At 35.5% G+C, this 23,218-nt stretch overlaps 1 protein-coding gene across 2 annotated transcripts in view; it reads right to left on the bottom strand.

Moving 5' to 3' along the window:
• The window catches only part of LOC150085662 (actin-binding LIM protein 2-like), a 579,562-nt gene that overhangs the window by 17,306 nt on the left and 539,038 nt on the right, over positions 1 to 23,218 (bottom strand). For both annotated transcript variants that reach the window (XM_090374167.1, XM_090374166.1), the window contains 3 exons: positions 23,135 to 23,204; positions 22,995 to 23,029; positions 16,835 to 16,969 (listed from right to left, as the gene is read on the bottom strand). In XM_090374167.1, coding sequence (XP_090230293.1) covers positions 16,835 to 16,969; positions 22,995 to 23,029; positions 23,135 to 23,204 — 240 coding nt within the window. The remainder of the gene's footprint in view (positions 1 to 16,834; positions 16,970 to 22,994; positions 23,030 to 23,134; positions 23,205 to 23,218) is intronic.

A 23,218-nucleotide genomic window follows, 5' to 3' on the forward strand; every position in this document is an offset into this window, starting at 1 on the left:
TCAGTAATGAACACTTTTTTCAAGAAAAGGGTGAACAGAAAGTGGACATGGAAGAGTCCAAATGGATTAACAACTAATGAAATCGACTTCATCCTCACTAACAGAAGATATATTGTGAATGATGTTACCGTCCTGAATAAGGTAAATGTTGGAAGTGATCACAGAATGGTAAGATGTACACTTGATATAGATGTAGGAAAGGAAAGGAAAAAACTGACTCGAGTAAATAATACAAAGGTCTTTGAAATAACAGAGGAGGAGAAAAAGCAGTATGTACTGGAACTGAAGAACAAGTTTGAGCTTCTGCAGACTGCTCAGGACCAAGATATCGACGAGGAATATTACAACTTTCTGAAAGTGATAAAGCCCAAGAAACCTATAGGGAATCAGAAATCCAAAGAAGAAAAAATTAGTCAAGAAACACTTGTCATGATGAACCAAAGACGACAAATGAAGAGCAAGAAAAACACTGACAGGGAAAAAATTGAGTATACTGAGTTATGCAAAGCCATTAGAAAGAGACTCAGAGAGGACATAAGAAGATTTAACACAAGAAAAGTAGAACAAGCATTAAGGGAAAACAAAGGATTTAAATCAGCAGCCATGAGCAGTAATACAGAAAGACAAATGATACTGAAACTGAAGAATAGCGATGATGTACTTATAAACAGCAGAGAAGGCATAATTCAAATAGCAGAAGACTACTATAGAGAATTATACAAGGAGCGAGGGAATGATACCAGCAGTGGGGAAGATGGATTGCAAAGTAGCAACACATACGACATACCCGATATTCTTCCTGATGAGGTAGAACATGCATTGAAGAAAATGAAGAATCGGAAAGCCCCGGGGGAAGATGAAGTTACTAGAGTTGTTAAAATTGGGAGGAAGAGACATAACACAAAAACTGGCAAGGCTCTTCACAAAGTGCATTAGAAAAGGTGTGATGCCTAAGCAGTGGAATAATGCAATCATAGTTTTGCTGCATAAGAAAGGAGATAAATCAGAAATTGGAAATTATAGACCAATTAGCTTATTATCCCATATCTACAAGTTGTTCACAAGGGTCATTACTAACAGATTAGAAAGAATACTTGATGAGAATCAACCGAAAGAGCAAGCTGGCTTTAGGACAGGATTCTCAACTATGGATCACCTTCACGTAATATCACAGCTAATGGAGAAAGCAAATGAATATAAAACACCATTATGCCTGGCATTTGTGGATTATGAAAAGGCATTTGACTCCATACAGCATAAGGCAATGTTTGGGGCACTGGAAAGACAAGGCATAGATACTCCATATATTATGATTTTGAAGAAAATATATGAGAGTGCTACATCCTTTATTAGACTAGACAAAGACAGTAGGAAATTTAAAATCGAGAAAGGAGTTCGACAAGGAGACACAATATCTCCGAAGCTGTTTACTGCTGCCCTTGAGGAAGCTTTCAGAAGATTAGACTGGTCGCAGAAAGGAGTCAATGTGAACGGAGAGTACCTAAACCATTTACGATTTGCAGATGACATTGTGGTCATAAGCCACGATCCCAAAGAATTAGAGGAAAATCTTAATCAGTTATGCACAGTTAGTAAGGATTTTGGACTAAAGATGAATATGGCTAAAACAAAAGTAATGATGAACAAGTATGCCACGGAAAGGGAAATAATGATTGAAGGAGCAGTAATTGAAAAGGTGGAGTCATATACTTATCTGGGACAAGTTATTAGCTGTAATAATGATAAATGGCTGGAAGTCAAGAGAAGAATAAATTTTGGATGGATAGCATTCAGGAAATATAGTCACATACTGAAGAGCAATATCCCAGCTTGTCTGAAACGTAAAATAATGAACCAATGTATACTCCCCACCATGACTTATGGAAGTGAAACTTGGGCACTCACCAAAAGAATGGAAGAGAAGCTAAGAACTACACAGCGAAGAATGGAACGAATTATATTGGGAATCAGCCTGTTAGATAAGAAGAGAAACACATGGATTAGGCAGCAAACTCAAGTAAAGGACATTCTTATCAAAACTAAAGAACTAAAATGGTCTTGGGCAGGACACATAGCTAGAAGACATAATAACAGATGGACTAAGAAAATAACAGAATGGTACCCAAGAGGAGCTAGAAGAAAACCTGGAAGACAAAGGCGGAGATGGATAGATGAAATTCATGAGTTTTTGAGTAGTAAATGGATGGCCAGTGCTCAAAACAGAAGGAACTGGAAAGTTGCTGGAGAGGCCTTCATCCTGCAGTGGATTGAAAATGGCTGATGATGATGACCTGCCCACACACCGATGATGAAACCAACCAGCTTCGAAAGAATGCCATGTGGGTGGTAGTGCCCATCTGAGAATAAATAACAGTAGTCTTCTCTACCAGAGAAGTGTTACTTATTCGAGGTAGTGCAATACTGAGGCAACTCATTGTGAAGGTATTCACAATGAGATGTAATAAAATGATGCATGCATATACTACCTGGGTAGTAGAAATGATGGAGATGCATTACCCATGCTTAAACAGCCTTTTTATATTGTCCCAGATTGATTGGAATAAGTAAGAGGAAAACTCACCATGGGAATTTTTTTTTTTTTTTTAAATAAACTAGATGATTATTTATACCAGCATATCAGACAAAATACTAGGGGTTAGAATATTCTGGACCTCTGTGTTACTCATGAACCAGATGATATCACTGGGCTTAAAGTACAGAAACCATTGTCACATAATGATTATGCAATCGTCAACTGGAAGATGAAGAAAGGTATTGCAGTAGTTAAAGGTAAAAACATGGGTTTTAATTTCAGAAGAGGGGACTTTAATAGTTTAAGGCACTATATGAATCTATTAATTGGGTGGACTGCAGAGTGAGTGCAAATACATTTGAATTATGGAATACATTTAAAGCAAAAATCACAGAAGTCATGAATGCATACATACCATTAAAAAAAATATTGCAGGAGGATTATGCTGAAATGGATGAAGAAAAAGATAGCATGGGACATTTACTGAGTGATAAAAAGTACTGAAGCTTACAACAGTTACACGTTGATTTGTAATAATACCACAAATAAGGTTAGGGAATCCAAAGCTGCATATGAGAAAGCACAGGCTAAGAGAGCAAAGCATGGGGACAAGGAATTTTTCATATATGTGAATATAACAAAGAAGAAAGCAAATCAGACCATACCCTTGTGTACTCGGTGTGGGAAAGGCTTAGATAACCCAGCTGATGTTGCAAATGAATTGAATAGGATTTCTTCGAAGAAAGACCCTTCATGCCAAGAAGAGGCAGTAAGTAAGGTTGAGCCACATGAAATTAGCGATTTCAAAATTGCAGATGACTTTATTAGAAAAACTTTTTAGTATAAAGGCAAGTAAGGCTCCTTGAGTTGATGGCATATATTGAGTAATTTTGAGGGAGGTTGCCAAGGAGTATATTGAACCATTGAGGTTAATTATGAGGGCATCTTTGGACTCATGAGAGATTCCTTTAGATTGGAGAAATGCCAAAGTATTGCCAATACACAAAAGCTGTTCTAAGAGTGAAGTTGGTAACTACAGACAAGTTAGTCTGATTCCAGTGATAGGAGAAATCTTAAAGGCAATGATTAAGAGTGCATTCCAGGATATTTTGATATATATATATATAGAATTCTGAAGTATATACAACATGGTTTTGTTAAGAGAAAACCATGTGTAACTAACTTAAGTCTATTTTGACACAGTCACTCATGAGGTGGATGTAGAGAACAATTTCAACATAGTTTATTTGGATTTTAGCAAAGCATTTGGCTCAGTCCCTCATGAGAGGATACTGTATTGGGATTACTGGAAAGATTCTATGATGGATTGCTGGATGGATGCAGGGCAGATGGCAGAAGGTCATGATTAACGGATATTCTTCAGATTGGTGTAACATCAGGAGTGGAGCACGCTCCCAAGAATTGCTTCTTGGACCACTGTTGTTTCTGATTTTCATAAATGACATCAACGAGGGGATAGAAGGCATAATGTTAAAATTGCAAACAACATAAAGATTAATAGAGTCATTAATGATCAGTGCCAAGCAGTACTCCTTCAGGATGACTTAAACAGACTTTTTAAAAATGGTCAGAGAAGTGGCAGCTATATTTTAGTGCAGCAAAATTGATGGTCTTATACTTAGGGAATAGCAACCACAAAATAACTTACACACTTATACAACCCCAAAATAAATTAAGAGCAATAGAGGAAGAAAGGGATCTAGGAGTCATGATATGGCCAAATATGTTTTCTGGGCGGTGTAAACCAGCAGCCAGGAAAGTTCATGGCGTCCTATCGATCATTTATGAAACATTATCCTTAGAGATAGGGAGGTCATAATCCCACTGTATAAGGCAACTGTTTGGAATACTGTGTCCAAATATGGAAACCTCGTAAGAAAAAAGACAGTGAGCTTCTGGTAAGGGTCCAAAGATGGGCAGCTTGCATGGTGAGATTGGCAAAAGGACAGGATGTCCATACGAGGAAAGACTGATTATGTGAGCTTGACAACCAGGCACCTCAGAGATGACCTGATTGAGATTTATAAGGTGCTAAGAGGGATTAGTAAAATGAATGAAGGCGGCATTTTCATTGCTGTAAAGAATGCCTGAACTAGGGGCCATATTACTTCAAATTACAGGGGAAGAAGTTTAGACTGGATTATAAGAAGTTTACTTTTAGCCAGCGAGTCCCTGATTGCTGGAACAAGTTGACTTTGCAAGTAGTTGAGGCCAACAGTTTGAATAAATTCAAAGGTCAACTGGAAAGTTACCTATGTGACATCAACGAGGGGATAGAAGGCATAATGTCAAAATCGCAGACAACATAAAGATTAATCACATAATTTGTATTTTCTTATCTTTTTTTTTGGCCAGTGCAGCAAAAGCCTGTGGCTTCCTTGCACTATACAGCAAATACTATTATTATCTCTACTTCCAATGCCCACTTGGTAGATCAGTGGAAGTTGATCACACATGCATGCTGCATATCATACTATGTAAACCTCACTTAAGGGATGAAAAAAAGAAGAGCATGAAATTCACAATCCTTTTGTATGGGGTGAATTGACAAACACCTATTTGATGTCTTATAAAAATTTAACATTTTTGAGGAAAAATGAAAAAGATTATCCAAATGTTGCTTCCTTAATAAAGCCAGCCCAGCATGGAGCAGGTCTTGTCAGAGCTTTAGCCTTGTACAATCAATCAACTAGAAAGAACTCCCTGTTATTAACAAAGAAGGGATTAATAGCTAATTTAAATCTCACAAAATGGCAAAAAGTCACACTTAACTGAACAAAATGGGCTTAATGACCCTAGTACGTAATTTAAATTTATCAAAGCAATACGAAGAACTTTTGCGATTGACTGCATGAATGGATTTTTTATATATTGCAGTACTAGTGCAATATAACTAGTACTGCAACTAATAAAATATATCTCTTTCTATATTTAGAAAGAGAAATAAAAACTGATACATTTTATGGCATGCAGGATTCCCTTTGTGTCTAGACAAAAATGAAATGATTAAAAAATTGAGATTTGAACACAAAGCTGTAGAATGGTGGCTCTTCACTGATTAATCTGAAGTAAGTTTATTATAAATGGAAATTCAAATTCTTCAATACCTATAACCCATTTAGTGTTTGCGAGTATGTTCCAAATATTGCAGTCAAATATAAGGAAAACTGCCACGTGTTATGACTGATTTTAACTTTGTACTTTTATTTCAAGTTGGATTTACCATATATTGCTCTTTTCTCTGCTTTTTTGGTAGTTGAGCAACAGAACAGCTTTATCTTGGGAGGGATTTGCCAGCACAAGAACAGTTCACTCCTAGAAGAAGTGATGTGACATTAGCAGACCCTTTGGAAACTCTTCCTTCACTGCATAAAAAACCAGTAAATGAAAAATTCTGTTAACAAAAAAAGTGATTTTAACTAATTAATGGAAAATTTCCAAAACTGAGTGATTCAAAACTAGGCTGACCATATGTCCCGGTTTCAATGGTACAGTGCTGTTTTTTTGCTGGGTCCCGGCCGTTCCGTCATTTCAGTAAAAATATAATTTTTGTCCCATTAAAAAAAAAAAAAAAAAAAAACCTTTACAAAACGCTTAAATATTGGTGCAATATAACCTATAATTGTGATTATATCGTAGGATGGCTGCCATTGTATGTAGTATAATGTCGATTGAATGCCAAGAATTCCATTGACCCCAGGGGCTCACATCTGGTGAGTATGGGCTTGGCACACCCAGGGTCCTGAGCTGGATATCACCATTCTTCTCTTTCTTGGTGATTCCCTTTTGACTCTCTCTCTCTCTCTTAGGGTAGCTCGGGAATTTTTTTTTTTGGCTGGTGCAGCATAAGCCTCAGGCTTCCTTCCACCATATAGCTGATAATAATAATAATAATAATCTGCCAGCAGTTACCACTACGATGGAAAGAGAACAACAATTTTTGTCATAGGCCTTTAACGTTGGTTAAACAATGTGTTGCATGTCAGTAGTTGATCAGTAGTCTGTAGTCGGCATTTGTTCTGTGTGTTCTCGGTTGTCACATAACAGACACTTGAAAGTTTTTATTTTATAATTTTAAGTTTTAAGCCTCAAAATTTAAAATTTCAGAAAGGAGAAATTGCACATTTAACGAAGACCTTCAAAAAGAATTCAAATTTATTAAAATGGACAATTGGTATAGTGATAAAACAAAAGTGGTTTATCAACATTGTAATGTTCATTTTACTGTTGCTCACGGAGATAGGAGTGACACTAACTAACATCTGTAGCCAGAAACATAAGGATGCTGAGACAAATTAGAATTCAGTTCAAAGCATCAGCTCATTCATTGTATGACATGATGGTGGAGAAAGTGATAAAACTGCAGAATGTGAAGCTCTTGTGGCCTATCATACAGAGTTTTTGTACAATCACAATTAAAGTTTTCGTACAAATGACTGCTTGTCAAAATTGATAAAAAGGTTTAACAAACAAAATTTCCTTCCACATGTACAAAATCAGAAGCAATAATTACTAACGTTTTATCACCATATATAGTGGATGAAGTAATAATGGATTTGAATGAAACTAAAAGCATTACAATAGGTTTAGATGCATCAAACAAAATAGACAGGAAACTGTTTCCGATCGTTGTGCGTTACTTTTTGCCAAACTGTGGCATGAAGGTTAAAATTATAGATTTTACTTCTTTACCTGGTGAAACATCTGAACTACAAAATATTAAGTTGAAGAAAATAATAGATAAATTCTTACAAAACAAAATCGTTGCTCTGTGTGCCGATAATACCAACAAATTTTGGAGGTTGTAAAAGAGTTGGTAAAAATAATATTTAGAGAAAAATTAAAAATAAGTTGGAGCAAGAGATTATTGGTTGTGGTGCACATATTAGTCACAATTATCTCCAGTGTGCTGGCGAGTGTCTACCAATCATGATTGTTTTGCAGTTAAAATATATAAATACTTTTTTATATACACAGTCATTGAACTTATAAACTTTTATGAATTTGCAGGAGACAATTATGCAAAATTATTAGAACATGGAAATACAAGATTTTTGTCCTTAGGCCCATCAATTGACAGAATTTTAAGCATGTTTGACGGAGGTTAAAGATGCATTGCAGGATCATCTAGACAAGACTGCAGCAATAATTTAGACACAGCATGGGTTTGTTAAGGGAAAGTCTTGTCTGACAAATTTGATAGGATATTATGATGTGGTTACAAAGGAACCGGATGCAAAAAATAATTTTGACATCATATATTTGGATTTCAGGAAAGCTTTTGACAATGTTGTGCATGGACTGTTGTCCAAATTGGAGCAGAATGGTATTAAGGGTAAGTTGCTACAATGGATAAAAGGATGGTTGAGTGGGAGAAGGCAGAGGGTGGTAATCAATGGGTGCTGCTCTTCGTGGACTAATGTTATTAGTGGAGTCCCACAGGGTTCGGTGTTGGGTCCACTGTTCTTTTGTATATTTATCAATGATATTGATGAAGGTATATCAGGCTTAATGTCGAAGTTTGCAGATGATACAAAGGTTGGCAGGGTTGTTAATGACAGTAATGGCAGTGTGCTACTGCAACAGGATCTAGATAATTTGGGCAGATGGGCTAAGAAGTGGCAACTGAAGTTTAACCTTGACAAATGCAAAGTACTGCATATGGGTAGAAGTAACCCCAGAGAAACGTACCAACTGTGTGGTACTACACTTAAGGTGGTAGAAAATGAAAAAGATCTGGGAGTAATTGTGCAATCAGATATGAAGTTTTCTGAGCAATGCAGACAGGCTGACAGGGCAGGTCATGGGGTTTTGTCAATGATATATAGGAATTTTGCTAGCAGGGAAAAGGAGGTGATTGTCCCTCTGTATAAGGCAATGGTCAGGCCACGCCTTGAGTACTGTGTACAGGTCTGGAGGCCTCATTTTAGGAAGGATGTAGATTTATTTGAGCAGGTACAGAGAAGGGCAACAAGGTTGGTGAGGGGAATGAAGGGATCCTCTTTACAAGAGAGGCTTAAGTTCTGCGAATTGCAGTGGCTGGAGACTAGGCACCTGGGCGGTGATCTGATTGAGGTGTATAAGGCCTTGAATGCGTTGAGCATGCTGAATTTTGATGGGATCCTTCCCCTTGTTCAGATTACGAACCTAAGGGGGCATATTCAAATTAAGAAAAGACATGTAGAATAGATGTGCGGAAATTTTCCTTTAGCCAGTGGGTGGTTAATTGCTGGAACAAACTTCCATCTGTCATTGTGGAAGTTGATAGGTTGAATAAATTTAAGGAGGAACTGGACAGGCATTTGGAGGAAATAGTGTGATTTTTTTTTTTTTGGCTGATGCTGCATAAGCTCATACACTTGCTTTCTTGCATCACATGCTACTACTACTTCATTCATATTTTCATTCTCAAGAGAAATGTCCTGTTACGTTTAAAAAATTATTTGAAGATCCCTGTTAAATTATTGTTGTATTTCGCAAGAGATCGTTTCAACATTCCAAACATATATTAGTTTTATTGAAAAAGATAATATTTCAGCTGCAGAAGTAGCCATGAATATTGAAAAATCTTACAAACATAGTTGTCAGGCAGTTGGATATATGGAATAAAGAAAACATTTCTGTATCTGATAGATGGGTTCAAATATTTTCTGAAATGAGTGAAAAATGTCTAGCTTTTCAAGATTTTAGTAATGTTGTGGAATTTGTTCTTTGCCTGCTTGGAAGTGCAGCTTCCGTGGAGAGAATATTTTCTATAATGAATAGCATGTGGTCGAAGAAATCTAGATTATGATTTGTAATCTTGAAAGCCATGTTAATTAATAAGAAAAATTGCAATAATATGGAGTGTGATAAGTTTTGCGACAAGATCTTAAAAGATCAAAATTTGTTACGCAAAATATGTTCATCTGAAAAACATTCTTGGTATGAACTCGATGATGTGCAGTCCCCTCCACGTCGACCTAAAAACATTTTGTTGAATATATATATTTTTTTCTTTTAATGCTCTTTCCGAACAACGTTTCTTCTCCCCATCCCATTTTGACTCAAAGAATGAATGTTGTGGCCGCATTCAGTTAGCTGCATGGTCTTTTCATTTTATGAGTTTTTAGTAAACAAAAAAGAAAACTAAACAATAACTACAAAAATTTAGGTTAGGTTTAATGTAACAATATATTAGGAAATATATTTTTACATTCATTTGAATTCCTAGATAACTATAACCTTGAGTGCTGTTAGTGATGAACTGCTCAATAGATTTGTAGATAACTAAACTGCATAAGGTAGTTATTGACATGCTTCTAAATATAAGTAGAATTGTTCTACAACAATATCATTTGTATGATTTTGCACTGTTCATTCAGTGTTGTGTTTATGTAAGTTATTGGCACTTTTATTTAATAGAAGTAATTTTTTATGTACTTGATAGTGTGAGAAAGATAATTCTTGAAATACTGCACTGAACTATTTAATATCCACTACTAATCACACAAGTAATGCAAATGCATTATTATTTATTTGGCTATATAGGAAAAGTAAACTTTGCACAGAAGAACATCATACATTTCACATTGTGAAGCAAATCATGAGTTATCTTACTCTTAACTGCCTTTGATTATATATATATACACAGTAGAACTTGTATAAGAAATTCCCGCATAAGAAGTGTTTCCCCGTTCGAGGTTTGGTTTCTTAAGTTTCAATTTCACCTCTATATATTGTAATGTATTATTTTAAAATACCCTGTGTAAGAAGTCTTTCCGCATAAACAGTTCGTGATAAAGAATACACAGAGTATTTTCTAATGACATTTCCCCACTTAATATGTTTTTTTAAATATACAAATTCTTTATTTTTAATATTAAAAAAATAAACAATATAAACATTTTGGTAATCGAACAAGTTAGTGTCGAGCATCATTTTAGACTGTGGTAAATCACTGAAGTAGGCGAAATGGCATCATTTTTGATATACATTATCTCATATTGTGAATGCCTTCACAATGAGTTGCCCTGATATTGAACTACCTCGAATGGGCAACTCTTTGACACTGGATTCTTGGCGGATATCACCACCTGGGGGTGATAATATCTGCTGAGAAACCAGTGTCAAAGAGTTACCCAATCGAGGTAGTTCAATACCAGGGCAACTCGCGTTGAAGGCATTCACAATATGAGATATTACAAAAATGATGCCATCTACTTCGGTGATTTACTACAAACTAAAATGATGCTTGGCACTAACTTGTTTGATAAGTGAATTTTCAGCCCTAAAGCCTTTTTAGTATAAACATTTTGATATAATGGAAGTGACATATTGCAATTGTTTACATTGATATCCATAATTTGATAGTGTCGACCACGTGAAGCACAGTGAAGCATTTGCTGTTAGGTTGTGAACAGTTCTGAATTACTTAATGGATTGTTGTTCTGGCTTATTGTAATTGTCACCTTTTAAGGTATGTTGAAAGGAGCTCATCCTTCCGACTTGGTAATGAGTTTAATGAACAGAATGTTAAGCAATTAGAAATCCTCAGTTTAAAAATGTTTCCCATAGGCAAAGTAAAATATTTATAAATTCTGAAATAGTACTTAAAAATGATCTTTAACTTATGTGTATCTTTTCATTTGTGTAGTTATTATTTCATACCCGTAGGTCATTTTCCCTTCTAAGAAGATTTCCTGCATAAGAAGTTCCAAACCTCTAGTCCCTTGGAAAACTTCTCATCCGAGTTCTACTGTATATTTGTAGAAGAATAAGAGAAATTTACCTCAATATGATACATAGAAACTTCCATATGCTACTTTCCAACGAATATAACATTAATGTAAAATGATTACAGTAAAAAATAATAAACTGAAAATAATTAAAAAATCAATTGAACACAATTAAAAAATTAAAAGTTTAATGCAAATTTTGAAAAATGATTTTCCTTCCCAAAGCTGACAGAGCTTTTTGACCATATGTCACAATCTCAGGAATGGAAATTACTGAGTATGTGTGAGCATGAATCTTAAATAGAGATTATTTGTCTTCGTGCATGCACGTAAAAAACTACAAATCAGAGATTAGATATGGATGGCAAATGTTATTAGAATTCTCATGTAATTTTATTAGGACAGTTTCTGCAATTAATAGTCTTGTATAATTATGTTGGACATTAAGTATTTTGGACTCGTTGAATAAAAATGTATGTTTTTCATTAAACACTGAGGGTGCGTGCTGTTTAACTCTAAAATTCAGTAGAAATCGCGTCAATCCTTGATAAAGCAAGTTGCAATCACTGCAAGAAATGTTGTATACCAGGTCATTTATTTATGTTGCAAAAGAGGAAAGGACTGAGTGATTGATCAGTATAGCATATAATTTCCTTATTGGTCTGGCCACAATCTTAAATTCGGTATATTTAAAGAATATGTTAAACTGTTTGTGCCACTGTTCAACGTATGGGACAGAAATAAAGTATTTTTTGATGTTACTGTTGTTGGTTGGTTAGTTTTTTGTATTCTATCCTTAGCTTGTACCCTAATTCAGTTTATTGTAGCAAGAGGGTAACCCTGCTTAAGAATTTGCTGGTTAATATCTGTATTTCTGAGTCTAAAGCAGATTCTGTCGTTGAATATTTATAGGCATTGAGAAATTGATTAAAGATAATAGACCTTTTGTAGGTGAATGGGTGATAGCTGTTATAATGCAGAAGCACACCGTGTTTGTTAGTTTATTGGATTTTATTTGCATCCCAAGTAAGCGTGAAATTTAGAAAATTTAATGACTTAGTATCCATATTTTCCTTTTCAAGTGTAAAATTGAGTCTAGGATGAATATTATTAAGCGAATATAAAATGTCTCGAATAGGACTACCATCATTAATAACAAGAACGTTGTCTAAATATCTCCCATAGCATGTGACATGGGGTAAAAAAAAGGCGTCAAATGTGTACTCTCAATCGTTGAGAGATAGACCTCCAATAGGCTGCTTAGACTCAATCCCATTGGCAAACCAAAAATATGTTTGTATACTTTGTCTCAAAAGGTGATATAGTTGGCTTCAACTAAGAGTTTAAGTGAAAAATTTCTTTAATTTTCTATTAATCGGTATAGAGTTATTATTTAACATATAACTTCCATGACCAGAGTGTCCTTGCCCTGGTCGCAGAAGAGAACAGTCAGTAGGTTTTTGGCTGCTGTAAAGGGATAAATATTTTTGATAGTTTTACTGTATTTTTCGTTAATTAACATACTACATTGTGTTTTATAAAGATATTAAATAGGTTTAGTAGTGTTCGTTAGTTTCTTATTTTGAATTAAACTAGTGATTTTTGGAAGTTACAACTCCCGCTGTTGGCGCCAATATTGTTGAACTAGCTGCCATATTATAATTGATAAGAATTAGTGTAATGCATATATCTTGAACTGATAGTGTAAGGTATAACGTAAAACTAGATAACGTAATACGAAGCACTGTATTAGGAATCTTTTAGCTTAGTATAGTATTATCAGTTAATCAAAAATATTTATTAATCCTATTAAATTTCATTGTTAATTAAACTGTATTTAAATGGAAATCATGAATTAGACTAGAGCTGCAAAACAAAGATCACAGACTAGCGAGAGTGCTGTGACTTGGGGAAGAAACGAAGGGAGTGATTCTCCAATGCATCAGTCTCAAAAAATGTGTAAAATGTGAAATGTTTGCTGAACTTTCTAAAACAGGCCACGAGATCTGGTCAAGGAGGATGTTTTTGGTTTTGGATGCCCAGGGTGTCAAGAAATTTGACACCCCATGGACTGAAGGTGTGTAAATGTATCCAATTCACAATGGGGATTCAAAAGGTGACACAAGTAACTACAGACCTGTTAATTTAACTAGTGTTCTGGGGAAAATAATAGTCACTGGTTAAAGAAGCATTGCAAGATCATCTAGATAAGACTGAAGTAATAGTTAAGACATAGCATGGGTTTGTTAAAGGGCAGTCTTGTCTGACTTTACGGCACCTCTGTAGCCAGGTCGGCAGGAGCAGCAGTGTGTAGCACATGCTTCTTGATTAGACCGGGGTTCGAGTCCGTGACCACCAAATATGGAGGATGCAGAAAGGTCAGGGAATGACCACTGCATATCCCCATATCCCCGGAGCAATATGGCCTTAGTTGCTAATGCTCCTTTAAACAAATAACAACAACAACAACAACAGTATCTCCTTTATCTGCTCTCTGAATAATGTCTTTATTTTCCCGAAGTTCACATAAAGCTGAACTTTCATGTCTATTCAATTTAGGAAGTCACGTGTCTTTTATGTTATTTACCACTTCTTAACTTGTTGAATAAATAAATATTTTTGTGGAACATTATGAAGTCCAAATTCAATATTTATTACAAACTGATTTTTAGGTAGTTTTCAAAGTGGTAAATTATGATTTAATCCTTTGGATAAAAGTGAAATCTGGTCCTGCGATAGCGTATACAAAGAAAGATTTGTAACAGGTTACAAATCTTTCTTTGTATATGCTATTCAGCTAGTTCTCAAACACCCCTTCACCCAAAATTGCATGTTGGGTGAAGGGGTGTTTGAGAACTAGCTGAATCTTTCTGATTGTACGTTAGCATGTACACATGTGGGGGTCGTCAACGAACTTGTATGAACCTGTCTTGATAATTGCAATAATGTACTCAATTTGTTAATGTGTTGTTTATTTCTGTGGTCTGTAGAAATAAATCTTTGGAATGATGTTTTGAAAGCAATATTTTAGGAAAGAAATATTGTAAATTTGGCTTGAGTATCTTAGTGTTAATCTAATGTATTTTTGCACCAAGATGTTCAAAAAATCTCTCACACTTGTGTGTATTGATAGGTTATGCTTGGAGAGGAAGGAAGTGAATGAAATAGTCAACAAGAGTTTAAAATATGAATTTTTTTTTAACATCTTGGTGTTTGCGTTAATGTTATATTCGTTTTAATTTCTGGAGAGTAGCACATGGAAGTGTCCTACGTATCATATTGAGGTAAATTTCTCTTATTCTTCTGCAAATATTGAAATCAACGTAGAACGTATTGAGAATCATAGCTCTCGTTTATACTATCATACATATATATAGTGTTTAGGTTTTTCTTGGCACATTAGCGACAAAGACTATTACACACCTTAAATAAATATACAAAACAGATAAGCTGACCAAAGAATACCGACAATATAGTGGTGCCACATAGACTAGTAAAAACTAGTATACCGAGTAAAAATAAATGTTCTATTTTATATACTTTATACAAGTTAATTTGTTAAAAATCACTGACATATGGTCATTGTCAGATAAAATCTGACTGGGTGTATATGGCTCAATAAATCAAATGATTAAAAGTGGTAAATGCACATTATTAAAATTTGCACATTTGATTATAACAGGCCATATAGATAAACTGGTGTCACAAGACTTGCATATATCATCAGCCTTCAATATATAGCACTTCTGCATAAATAGAAGTATATTGCTATTTATTCTGCGATATCAATACCCAGCTGGACTGTTTCAGGAATTCCTGTCCCTTCATCGGTGGGTAACTAGGCACTCTTAGTGTACAAACTAACAGCCCAGTCATGTGAAAACTTCACTTTACTATACACAGAATGATGCATTTGCACTACACTTGGGTAATAATTTTATTAGGTAAAAACCATGTGCATCAGCAGTTATATCAGTAAAATTTTCTTGCATCCATTGATTAAACATAAATGAAAATAAAATATTTAATAAACTATATGAAAAGGACAATGGAGGGGTACAATTAAAAACAAGGTAAAAACTTGTTAAGAAATGATAAAAGTATGTTGAGTTTTGGAGTGCTCTATATAATGTTATTAGTACTCATTGTTTTGCATTATCAGATTTTGGTAATTTTTTTTTTCTTTGATGCTTCTCTTTTCTTCCCATCTTCCCCTTTCTGGTTTTTTTTTTTTTTTTTTTTGTTGCAATTTTTGTTATGTATCCCATGGTATCATGTTGTTTAAATTGATATTAGGTCATATACTTTAGAGTTGAGAAAGACTCAAAAAAAAAAAAAAAAGCACCTTTTTAATTATCTATTTTATTGTTTTAACCCTTATTTTTAAAAGTTCTTACTAGTTTTTATAATTGTACTTAGTGCTGTTTTATAATGGATTTTATTTCTTTATTTTTATACCTTCCATTTGTACAGTTTATTATTTTATTTACATTTGTGTTTATTCAGTGGATGCAGGATCATTTTGCTGAGTTATATATCTTCTGTAGTTTCAAGCTCTACAGCTCTAAACTGAATATCATTACTTATTTTCTGGTGTTCTAAAGCCTTCAGCCATAAAGTTTCAACTATAATTTTACACTCCACAAAGTTTGCATTTGTTACTGAGAAGCATAATGTTGCAAATTACTGCTTTCACTACCTGCTCATTTAAAAAACATTACTTATTCAAGTGAAGTTATTAAATAACTTCTTTATTCGCATAGCGTGAAGTATGCTGAGTAAAGGAAATTTTTTTATATTGATGTATTATATTGATAATTTAAATATAAAAAAATTAAAGGTGGACACTTCTCCCCCATACAAAACAGTTTATTTCTTCTACAGCTGCCAAGCATGCAATACCCTACATCTATAATTTGCTATGCAAAATGTTACAGGTAGTTCATGGATCAGATGATGGAACACTTACATATCACCATCTGGCCAAACTAATGCCATGAAGATGGAAACAACTATGCAAAATGATCCAGAAATGTAACTGTAACAAACTACAGTTGGAGCTTAGATAACTCAAAATTGCTTTATTCTAAATATTGGTTATTTTGAATTATTATTCTGCATGTTGAGCCTCCTATTCTATAAAAAAGGATTATTTAATTTGAAGTTTGGAAAATTCAAAATAATTATGTTGTTCAGCTTCAAATTAACCAAGCTCTACTGTATTTAGCAAGCTATTGGACTAGATGCAAAGTATTGAATGTTTGGGAACTGTACAAAAATAAATTGAATCATATTAAAAGATATTAAACATAGTGTCTGAGTTATATACCTTCATTTTTGACGATTAATTTACACTCCCCCCCCATGTGAAACAGTTTATTTTTCAACAATTATTGTCAAGCATAAAATACTCCATGTCATGTCTAGCACAATAATTTGCTATGCAAATTTTTACAGGAAGTTTATGGATCAGATGACTCTCTCTCTCCAGGTCTTGACTTTTCAATGTTTTTTTTTTTTTTTTTTAACTAAGTCATAAATCATAAAACAGCAGCACACTTACCTTAGGAGGTTCACTCGAAAAATGCAAATTCACATTTGGCATGGATCGCCTTAAATGAGGACTATATGAGGCATAGCGAAAGTTATAGCCATCTGAGTAAGGTGTGGCACGGAACACAGCACTGGGTGTGTGATTCTATGGAAATAATATACATGTTTTTTATATATATACACACACACACACACACACACACACACATACATACAGAGGATATATATATTCCTATCTTTCACTCGTTCTATTAATTTACACACACACACACACACACACACACACACACACACACACACACACACACAATGTAAGTCAGATTATGCAATTTAAGTACCGGGGTTCGAGCCCGTCACCACTAAATACGGAGGATGCGGAAAGGTCAGGGAATGACCACCGCATATTCCCGGAGCAATATGGCCTTAGTTGCTAATGCTCCTAAAAACCAAATAACAAACAAATAATAACAAGCAATTTAAGTATATGAAGTGTGATCAAAATGTTTGGAGACTGATTTTTGTATCTTGAAATTGCCTTGTCATAGCAAGCTGTGACTTGCTGCAACATATGCGGTGACTAATCACATAGTAATGCATATAGACATGCACTACCTGTGCCATCACTATATACGCTGCTTCAGACTGATCTCACTCCCAGGTGCTTTGGGATCATAGAATAGGTTGTGCTCACATTAAACTTTGCCGTAGTGCACCCAAGCCTGCTAGTAAAAACAATCCTAAACATAACTGGTCCAAATTAAACAATCTTAGAAAAGCAAACAAATTCAAGCAAATAATAGAGAACGCTCTCAATAAAGAAGCAATAACAGACAATCTAAACAACAATTTTGATAACATAATAAACTCCAACCAACAAGCTGCAAGTCAAATCTTCGACATTACAAACTCCAAGAAGCCTAAAAGAGAATGGGTGTCCCAATCCACAATCAACTTGATTGAAGAAAGGAACAATCTCAAGTGGACTTAGGATGTGCAAACATCAAGATCTTCTAACTATGTTACACACATTAAATATTCATATCCTTTCAGCATTTAAGACAGATGAAGAAGACCAAATTCAGAATTACTGTCAGCAACTCGAAGACTGAAAACAAGAGAAATGTACAACATAGCCAGATCATTAAGTAATAAAGAAAGAAAACCTAGGAAACTAAGAATCAGAGGCAGGGACGGAAGAGCCACCGAAACCAAAGGAGAATAAATGGAAGAATGGAAAAAAACATTTCCAAAACCTATTAAATCCAGCAATCCCCACAATCACAAAAACCTTACCCAATACAGTAGTACAGAATGTTCTCCCGATCAATTTTAATAGCTTCACCAGACAGGAATTTGAAAAAGCATTACAGCAGCAATAAAATGGGAAGGCATCAGGACCTGATGGCATCACAGTTGAGGCCATTAAGTATGGAGAAAGTGAACTTAACAACTCTTAACGTATTCAATACAGCTCTGGCCACTGGGACTATTCCTTCGCAATGGAAGAAAGGACCAACCAAAACCAAAAAAGGGTAATCACAATAGACCCGAAAACTACAGAGGAAATACACTTTTATCAATCACGTTGAAAATTTATAAAAATTTATAACATGATGCTATTAAATAGAATAGAACCCCATATTACTCCACACAAATCAAGCTGGATTTCTTAAACACTGCTGTACTCTCGAACATATTCAGTGTATTAGGTTACTTGAAGAAAAAAAAAAAATCTTCCACTTATTTTAAACTTTACAGATTTCTCCAAAGCATTTGGACTCAGTTAACAGGTCGAGGATGTTCAAAATATTAAAATTCAAATTCCTGAACAAATTCTTAAAGCAATAGTAGCACTGTACCAGGATTATTTTGCCAGAGTCCTCATTAATGGTAAAAACACTGACAAATTTCCCATCACCTCAGGAGTTCTATAGGGAGACACCCTAGGTCCCCTTCTCTTTATAATAACCCTAGACTATATTTTCAGACGATATCATGCTTATTGATGACAGCATTACATTCAACACACTTTGCCAAACAGCAGAAATCTTTGGACTAAAAATCAATGACAGCAAAACAAAAGTCGTCATAAACCAATTAGAATGATCAATTCAATTAAACAAAACTGATAGACTGGAAGTAAAAGATTTCTAATACCTAGGTGCCTTTATAAGTGATTTGGTAAATGATATTGTCAAAAGAAAGAAAAAGGCTCGGCAGTTTCACTCGACTTTAAATAAAATATGGAAATCCACTCTAATCACTACAGATACAAAAATAAGATTATTTAAGAGCACTAGTTTGTCATTATTCATATGATGCATAAACCTGGAATGTTTACACCAAAAAAAGCTTCCAACATTATCAATCGTTTTGGCACCTCCTGCCTTCAAACTCTTCTATGGTACTCCTGGAGGGACCATATTATCAACGCAACAATTTTAGAAGAAAGTCTTCGGGAACCTTTAGCAATAACTCTCCAAAAAAGTCAACTGAGATGGCTTGGACACCAACTTAGACTGCCAGCAGCTCACTTTATTCCACTTGCTCTCTACAAACCAACAAATGGCCATAGGAATTGAGGGAGATCCAAAATTCAATTCTGGCAGTACATCAGCAATTCTTAATGAATCTGTATAACTATCAGCCTTGTCGATCAATTCAGCCCTGGAAAGATTGTGCAAGGCTCAAGGGGTAGAATTTTTTTCAGCCTGGACTGTACTTGTTAACAGGAGAGATTGCTTCTACAGGGATGGGATACACTTAAATAGAAAGGGTGCAAGAATATCTGCTGATATCGAGGCAGTGTTAGGTGGGTCGGAAAACTGCTAGCTTGGGGGGGGGGCAAAGACTAATAGATGGCAGAGGTGAAAGAGATTCTTGCAATGCTTCTATTGGAATGAGCAGAAGCCTGAAAAACAAGATGCAGGATATTTCAGAGACTGCTGGAAGTCATTGCGGTACAAGTAAACACATGGGTTGTGTTAGGGTAGCTAAGAATAGAAACAGGTGCATGTATACTTGCGTGTACACCAATGCTAGGAGTTTAGTAAATAAATTTGATGAATTTGAGGTATTGCTCAAAACATCAAAGGCAGATATTGTTGGGATATCAGAGACGGTGTCACACAGATATAAGGAATGCAGAACTGGAATTTGGGGAGTACAACGTCTACAGAAAGGATAGGAAGGGAGGAGGGGTTATGCTATTAGTTAAAAAACACACAAAATCCAAGGAAGTGAAGCCAGTCGACATCGATGGACAGGGCAGTGTCGAGTCAGTTTGGTGTGACATAAGCATAGGTAAATCAAAATTGAGAGTAGGAGTGTGCTATAGGCCTAATGACTCTGATGAGTATAATAAGAAACTGTACGGGGAAATAGAGTGGGCCAGTAAATCAGAGTCTTATAAGGGGAGATTTTAATTTCCCAGATATTGACTGGAATTTGGTGGCTGGTCACTCACACACTAGCAAGGCTTTTGTGGATTTATTGGATGATTTTTTTCTACCAGCATGTTCGGGAGGCAACTAGAGGGAGTAATACTCTTTATCTGATTATCAGTAGCGATTCTTCATGCATTAAGAATCTGCAGATAAAGGAACCACTAGGTGGCAGTGATCACAGTGTGCTGAAGTGGGATTTACTCAAGGAGGTAACTACCATCAGAGGTAAAGGGAAGGGTTTTTGCTTTCGTAAAGGCGACTATGATGGTCTGAGACAGTATTTAAATTCTATACAGTGGAACCAACTGTTGATGTTACCAACAGCAAATTCAAAATGGGAAGCATTCAAGGAACTAATCTTGGAAGCTACCAAGCTTTACATACCAACCAAGAAATATTGTTCAAGGTTCAGGCCTAAATGGTTGTCAGATGAACTAATGAGACATATGGCAGAGAAGAAAAATGCATGGGATACATACAAATTAATGGGTGACATGGAAGCCTATGATAGATATAAGTTGGTCTGTAACCAAGTCACAAAGGAGATTAGGTAGGCAAAGATTATGAGAAATCCTTGGAAAAGGATGCAAAGAAAAACAGAAAAGAGTTCTTTACCTATTTAAACTCAAGAAGGAAAGGGATGAATCAGATTGGTCCACTGGATGTTGATGGTTCAACAGTTGAGGATCCTGCTCAGGTGGCTAACAATTAAACAAGTATTTTGCATCTACATTCACACATGAGGAGTTATTCAGGAAGGGGAATGTCGTAGGTGAAGTAAACACTGGCAGTGAGCTAGATGATTTTCTAATAATTGAGAGGAAAGTGGAGGAGAAATTGTTGAGGATAAACATAAAAAAGGCATCCGAGGTGGATCGGATCTATCCAGTTATATTAAAGGAGGCAGCAAAGGAAGTAAGCAAACCCCTAGCCATAATTATGAGAGCTTCTTTGGACTCAGGGGAGGTACCCATAGACTGGAGATGTGCAAATGTAACCCCAATTCACAAAGGAAGATCAAAGGCTGACACAAGTAATTATAGACCTGTTAGTTTAACTTCTGTTCCAGGTAAATTAATGGAGGCACTGGTTAAAGAAGCACTGCAGGATCATCTGGACAAGAATTCAGTTATAGCTCAGACACAGCATGGTTTTGTTAAGGGCAGGTCTTGTCTGACCAATTTGATTAGATACTATGATGTAGTCACAAAAGAACTGGATGCAGGGAATAACTTTGATATTATATATTTGGATCTTAGAAAGGCTTTTGATACTGTTGCACATGGAAGACTGCCGCACAAATTGGAGCAGTGTGGCATTGGAGGCAAATTGCTGCTATGGATAAAGGGATGGTTGAGTGGCAGAAGACAGAAAGTGGTAATCAATGGACACTGCTCAACGTGGACTAATGTTATTAGTGGAGTTCCTCAGGGTTCAGTGTTGGGTCCATTATTGTTTTCTGTATTTATAAATGATATTGATGATGGTATATCAAGCTTAATGTCCAAGTTTGCAGACGATACAAAGGTTGGCAGGGTTGTTAAGGACACTACTCATGCTATGCTGCTGCAACAGGATCTGGAAAGGTTGAGCAGATGGGCTGAGAGGTGGCAGATGAAGTTTAACATTGACAAATGTAAAGTACTACATATGGGAAACAGTAACCCCAGATCAACGTATAAACTCTGTGGTACTACGCTGACAGTGGTAGAGAATGAAAAGGACCTGGGGGTAATTGTGCAGGCAGATATGAAGTTCTCTGAGCAGTGCAGATGAGCTGCAAGAGTAGCTCATGGTGTCTTGTCAATGATATACAGGAATTTTTCTAGCAGGAATAGGGATGTGATTATTCCCTTGTATAAGGCATTGGTCAGGCCACACCTTGAGTACTGTATATAGGTCTGGAGGCCTCATTTCAAGAAGGATGTAGAGCTGCTGGAACGAGTTCAGAGAAGGGCAACAAGATTAGTGAATGAAACAAAGGGTTGCTCTTACGAAGAGAGGCTTAAGTTTTGCAAATTACAGAGTCTGGAGACTAGGCATCGGCGAGGTGATCTGATAGAGGTGTATATGGCTTTAAATGGCTTGAGCATGCTCAATGCCGAAGGGATTCTTCCTCTTGCTCAGAATAATCACCTGAGAGGGCATAAATTCAAATTGAGGAAGGACGGATGTCGGATAGATGTGCGGAAATTTGCCTTTAGCCAGCAGGCAGTTGGTTTGTGGAATAGACTTCCATCACTTTTTGTTGAAGTTGATTGGCTGATGCTGAATAAGCTTGCTTTCTTGCATCATATGCCTCTACTAATGCTAATGCTGACATTTTTCAAATAGCACAAAACAGAGACTTGGCTCTTGCTAATACAGTAGACTTTTCTCTTACCAGATTTTTTTACGCCAGGACTGCTGGTTTGCTTGAAAAAAAAAAATGTGTTCTGTTTCCTTATTTACATTGTATTTTGTAAATAAACTATGATGATGATTATTAAAATAAATGACCGTGGATTTGTGGTTGAAAAAAGGTACTTTAAAACGAGATAATAACGATATATAAATAGAAATTATTAGCGATATCAAATGAAGGTATATACTAAAATTAGTTCAGTATAATCTGCTCCCTGTATTTATCCTGTCTATTGCTAATTCTCTTCAGAATTCATAGTCATAATGCAATATGTAATGGAATAAACTAAAACAAAAAATAGTGGAGAACTTCGTACTTACATTGGGCACCTTTCCATGTTCTGGAATGGGTGAAACTAAGAAAAATAAAAATAGAATAAAAAATAAGACATTTCATCTTGAAACAAGCATATAAAGAAAGCAGCACAATTCTATATTAGACTACACATAAATAATCATACCATCTGATTTCCTGCTGCTGATTTCAGAGCTATGCATGGGATGCAGTTTGCAAAATGTCAGATCACTAGTCTGGAAAGTAAAGG

This window comes from Mastigoproctus giganteus, chromosome 5 (genome assembly GCF_048544385.1).
Source record: "Mastigoproctus giganteus isolate SK-2022 chromosome 5, ASM4854438v1, whole genome shotgun sequence".
Taxonomy (NCBI): Eukaryota; Metazoa; Arthropoda; class Arachnida; order Uropygi; family Thelyphonidae; genus Mastigoproctus; species Mastigoproctus giganteus.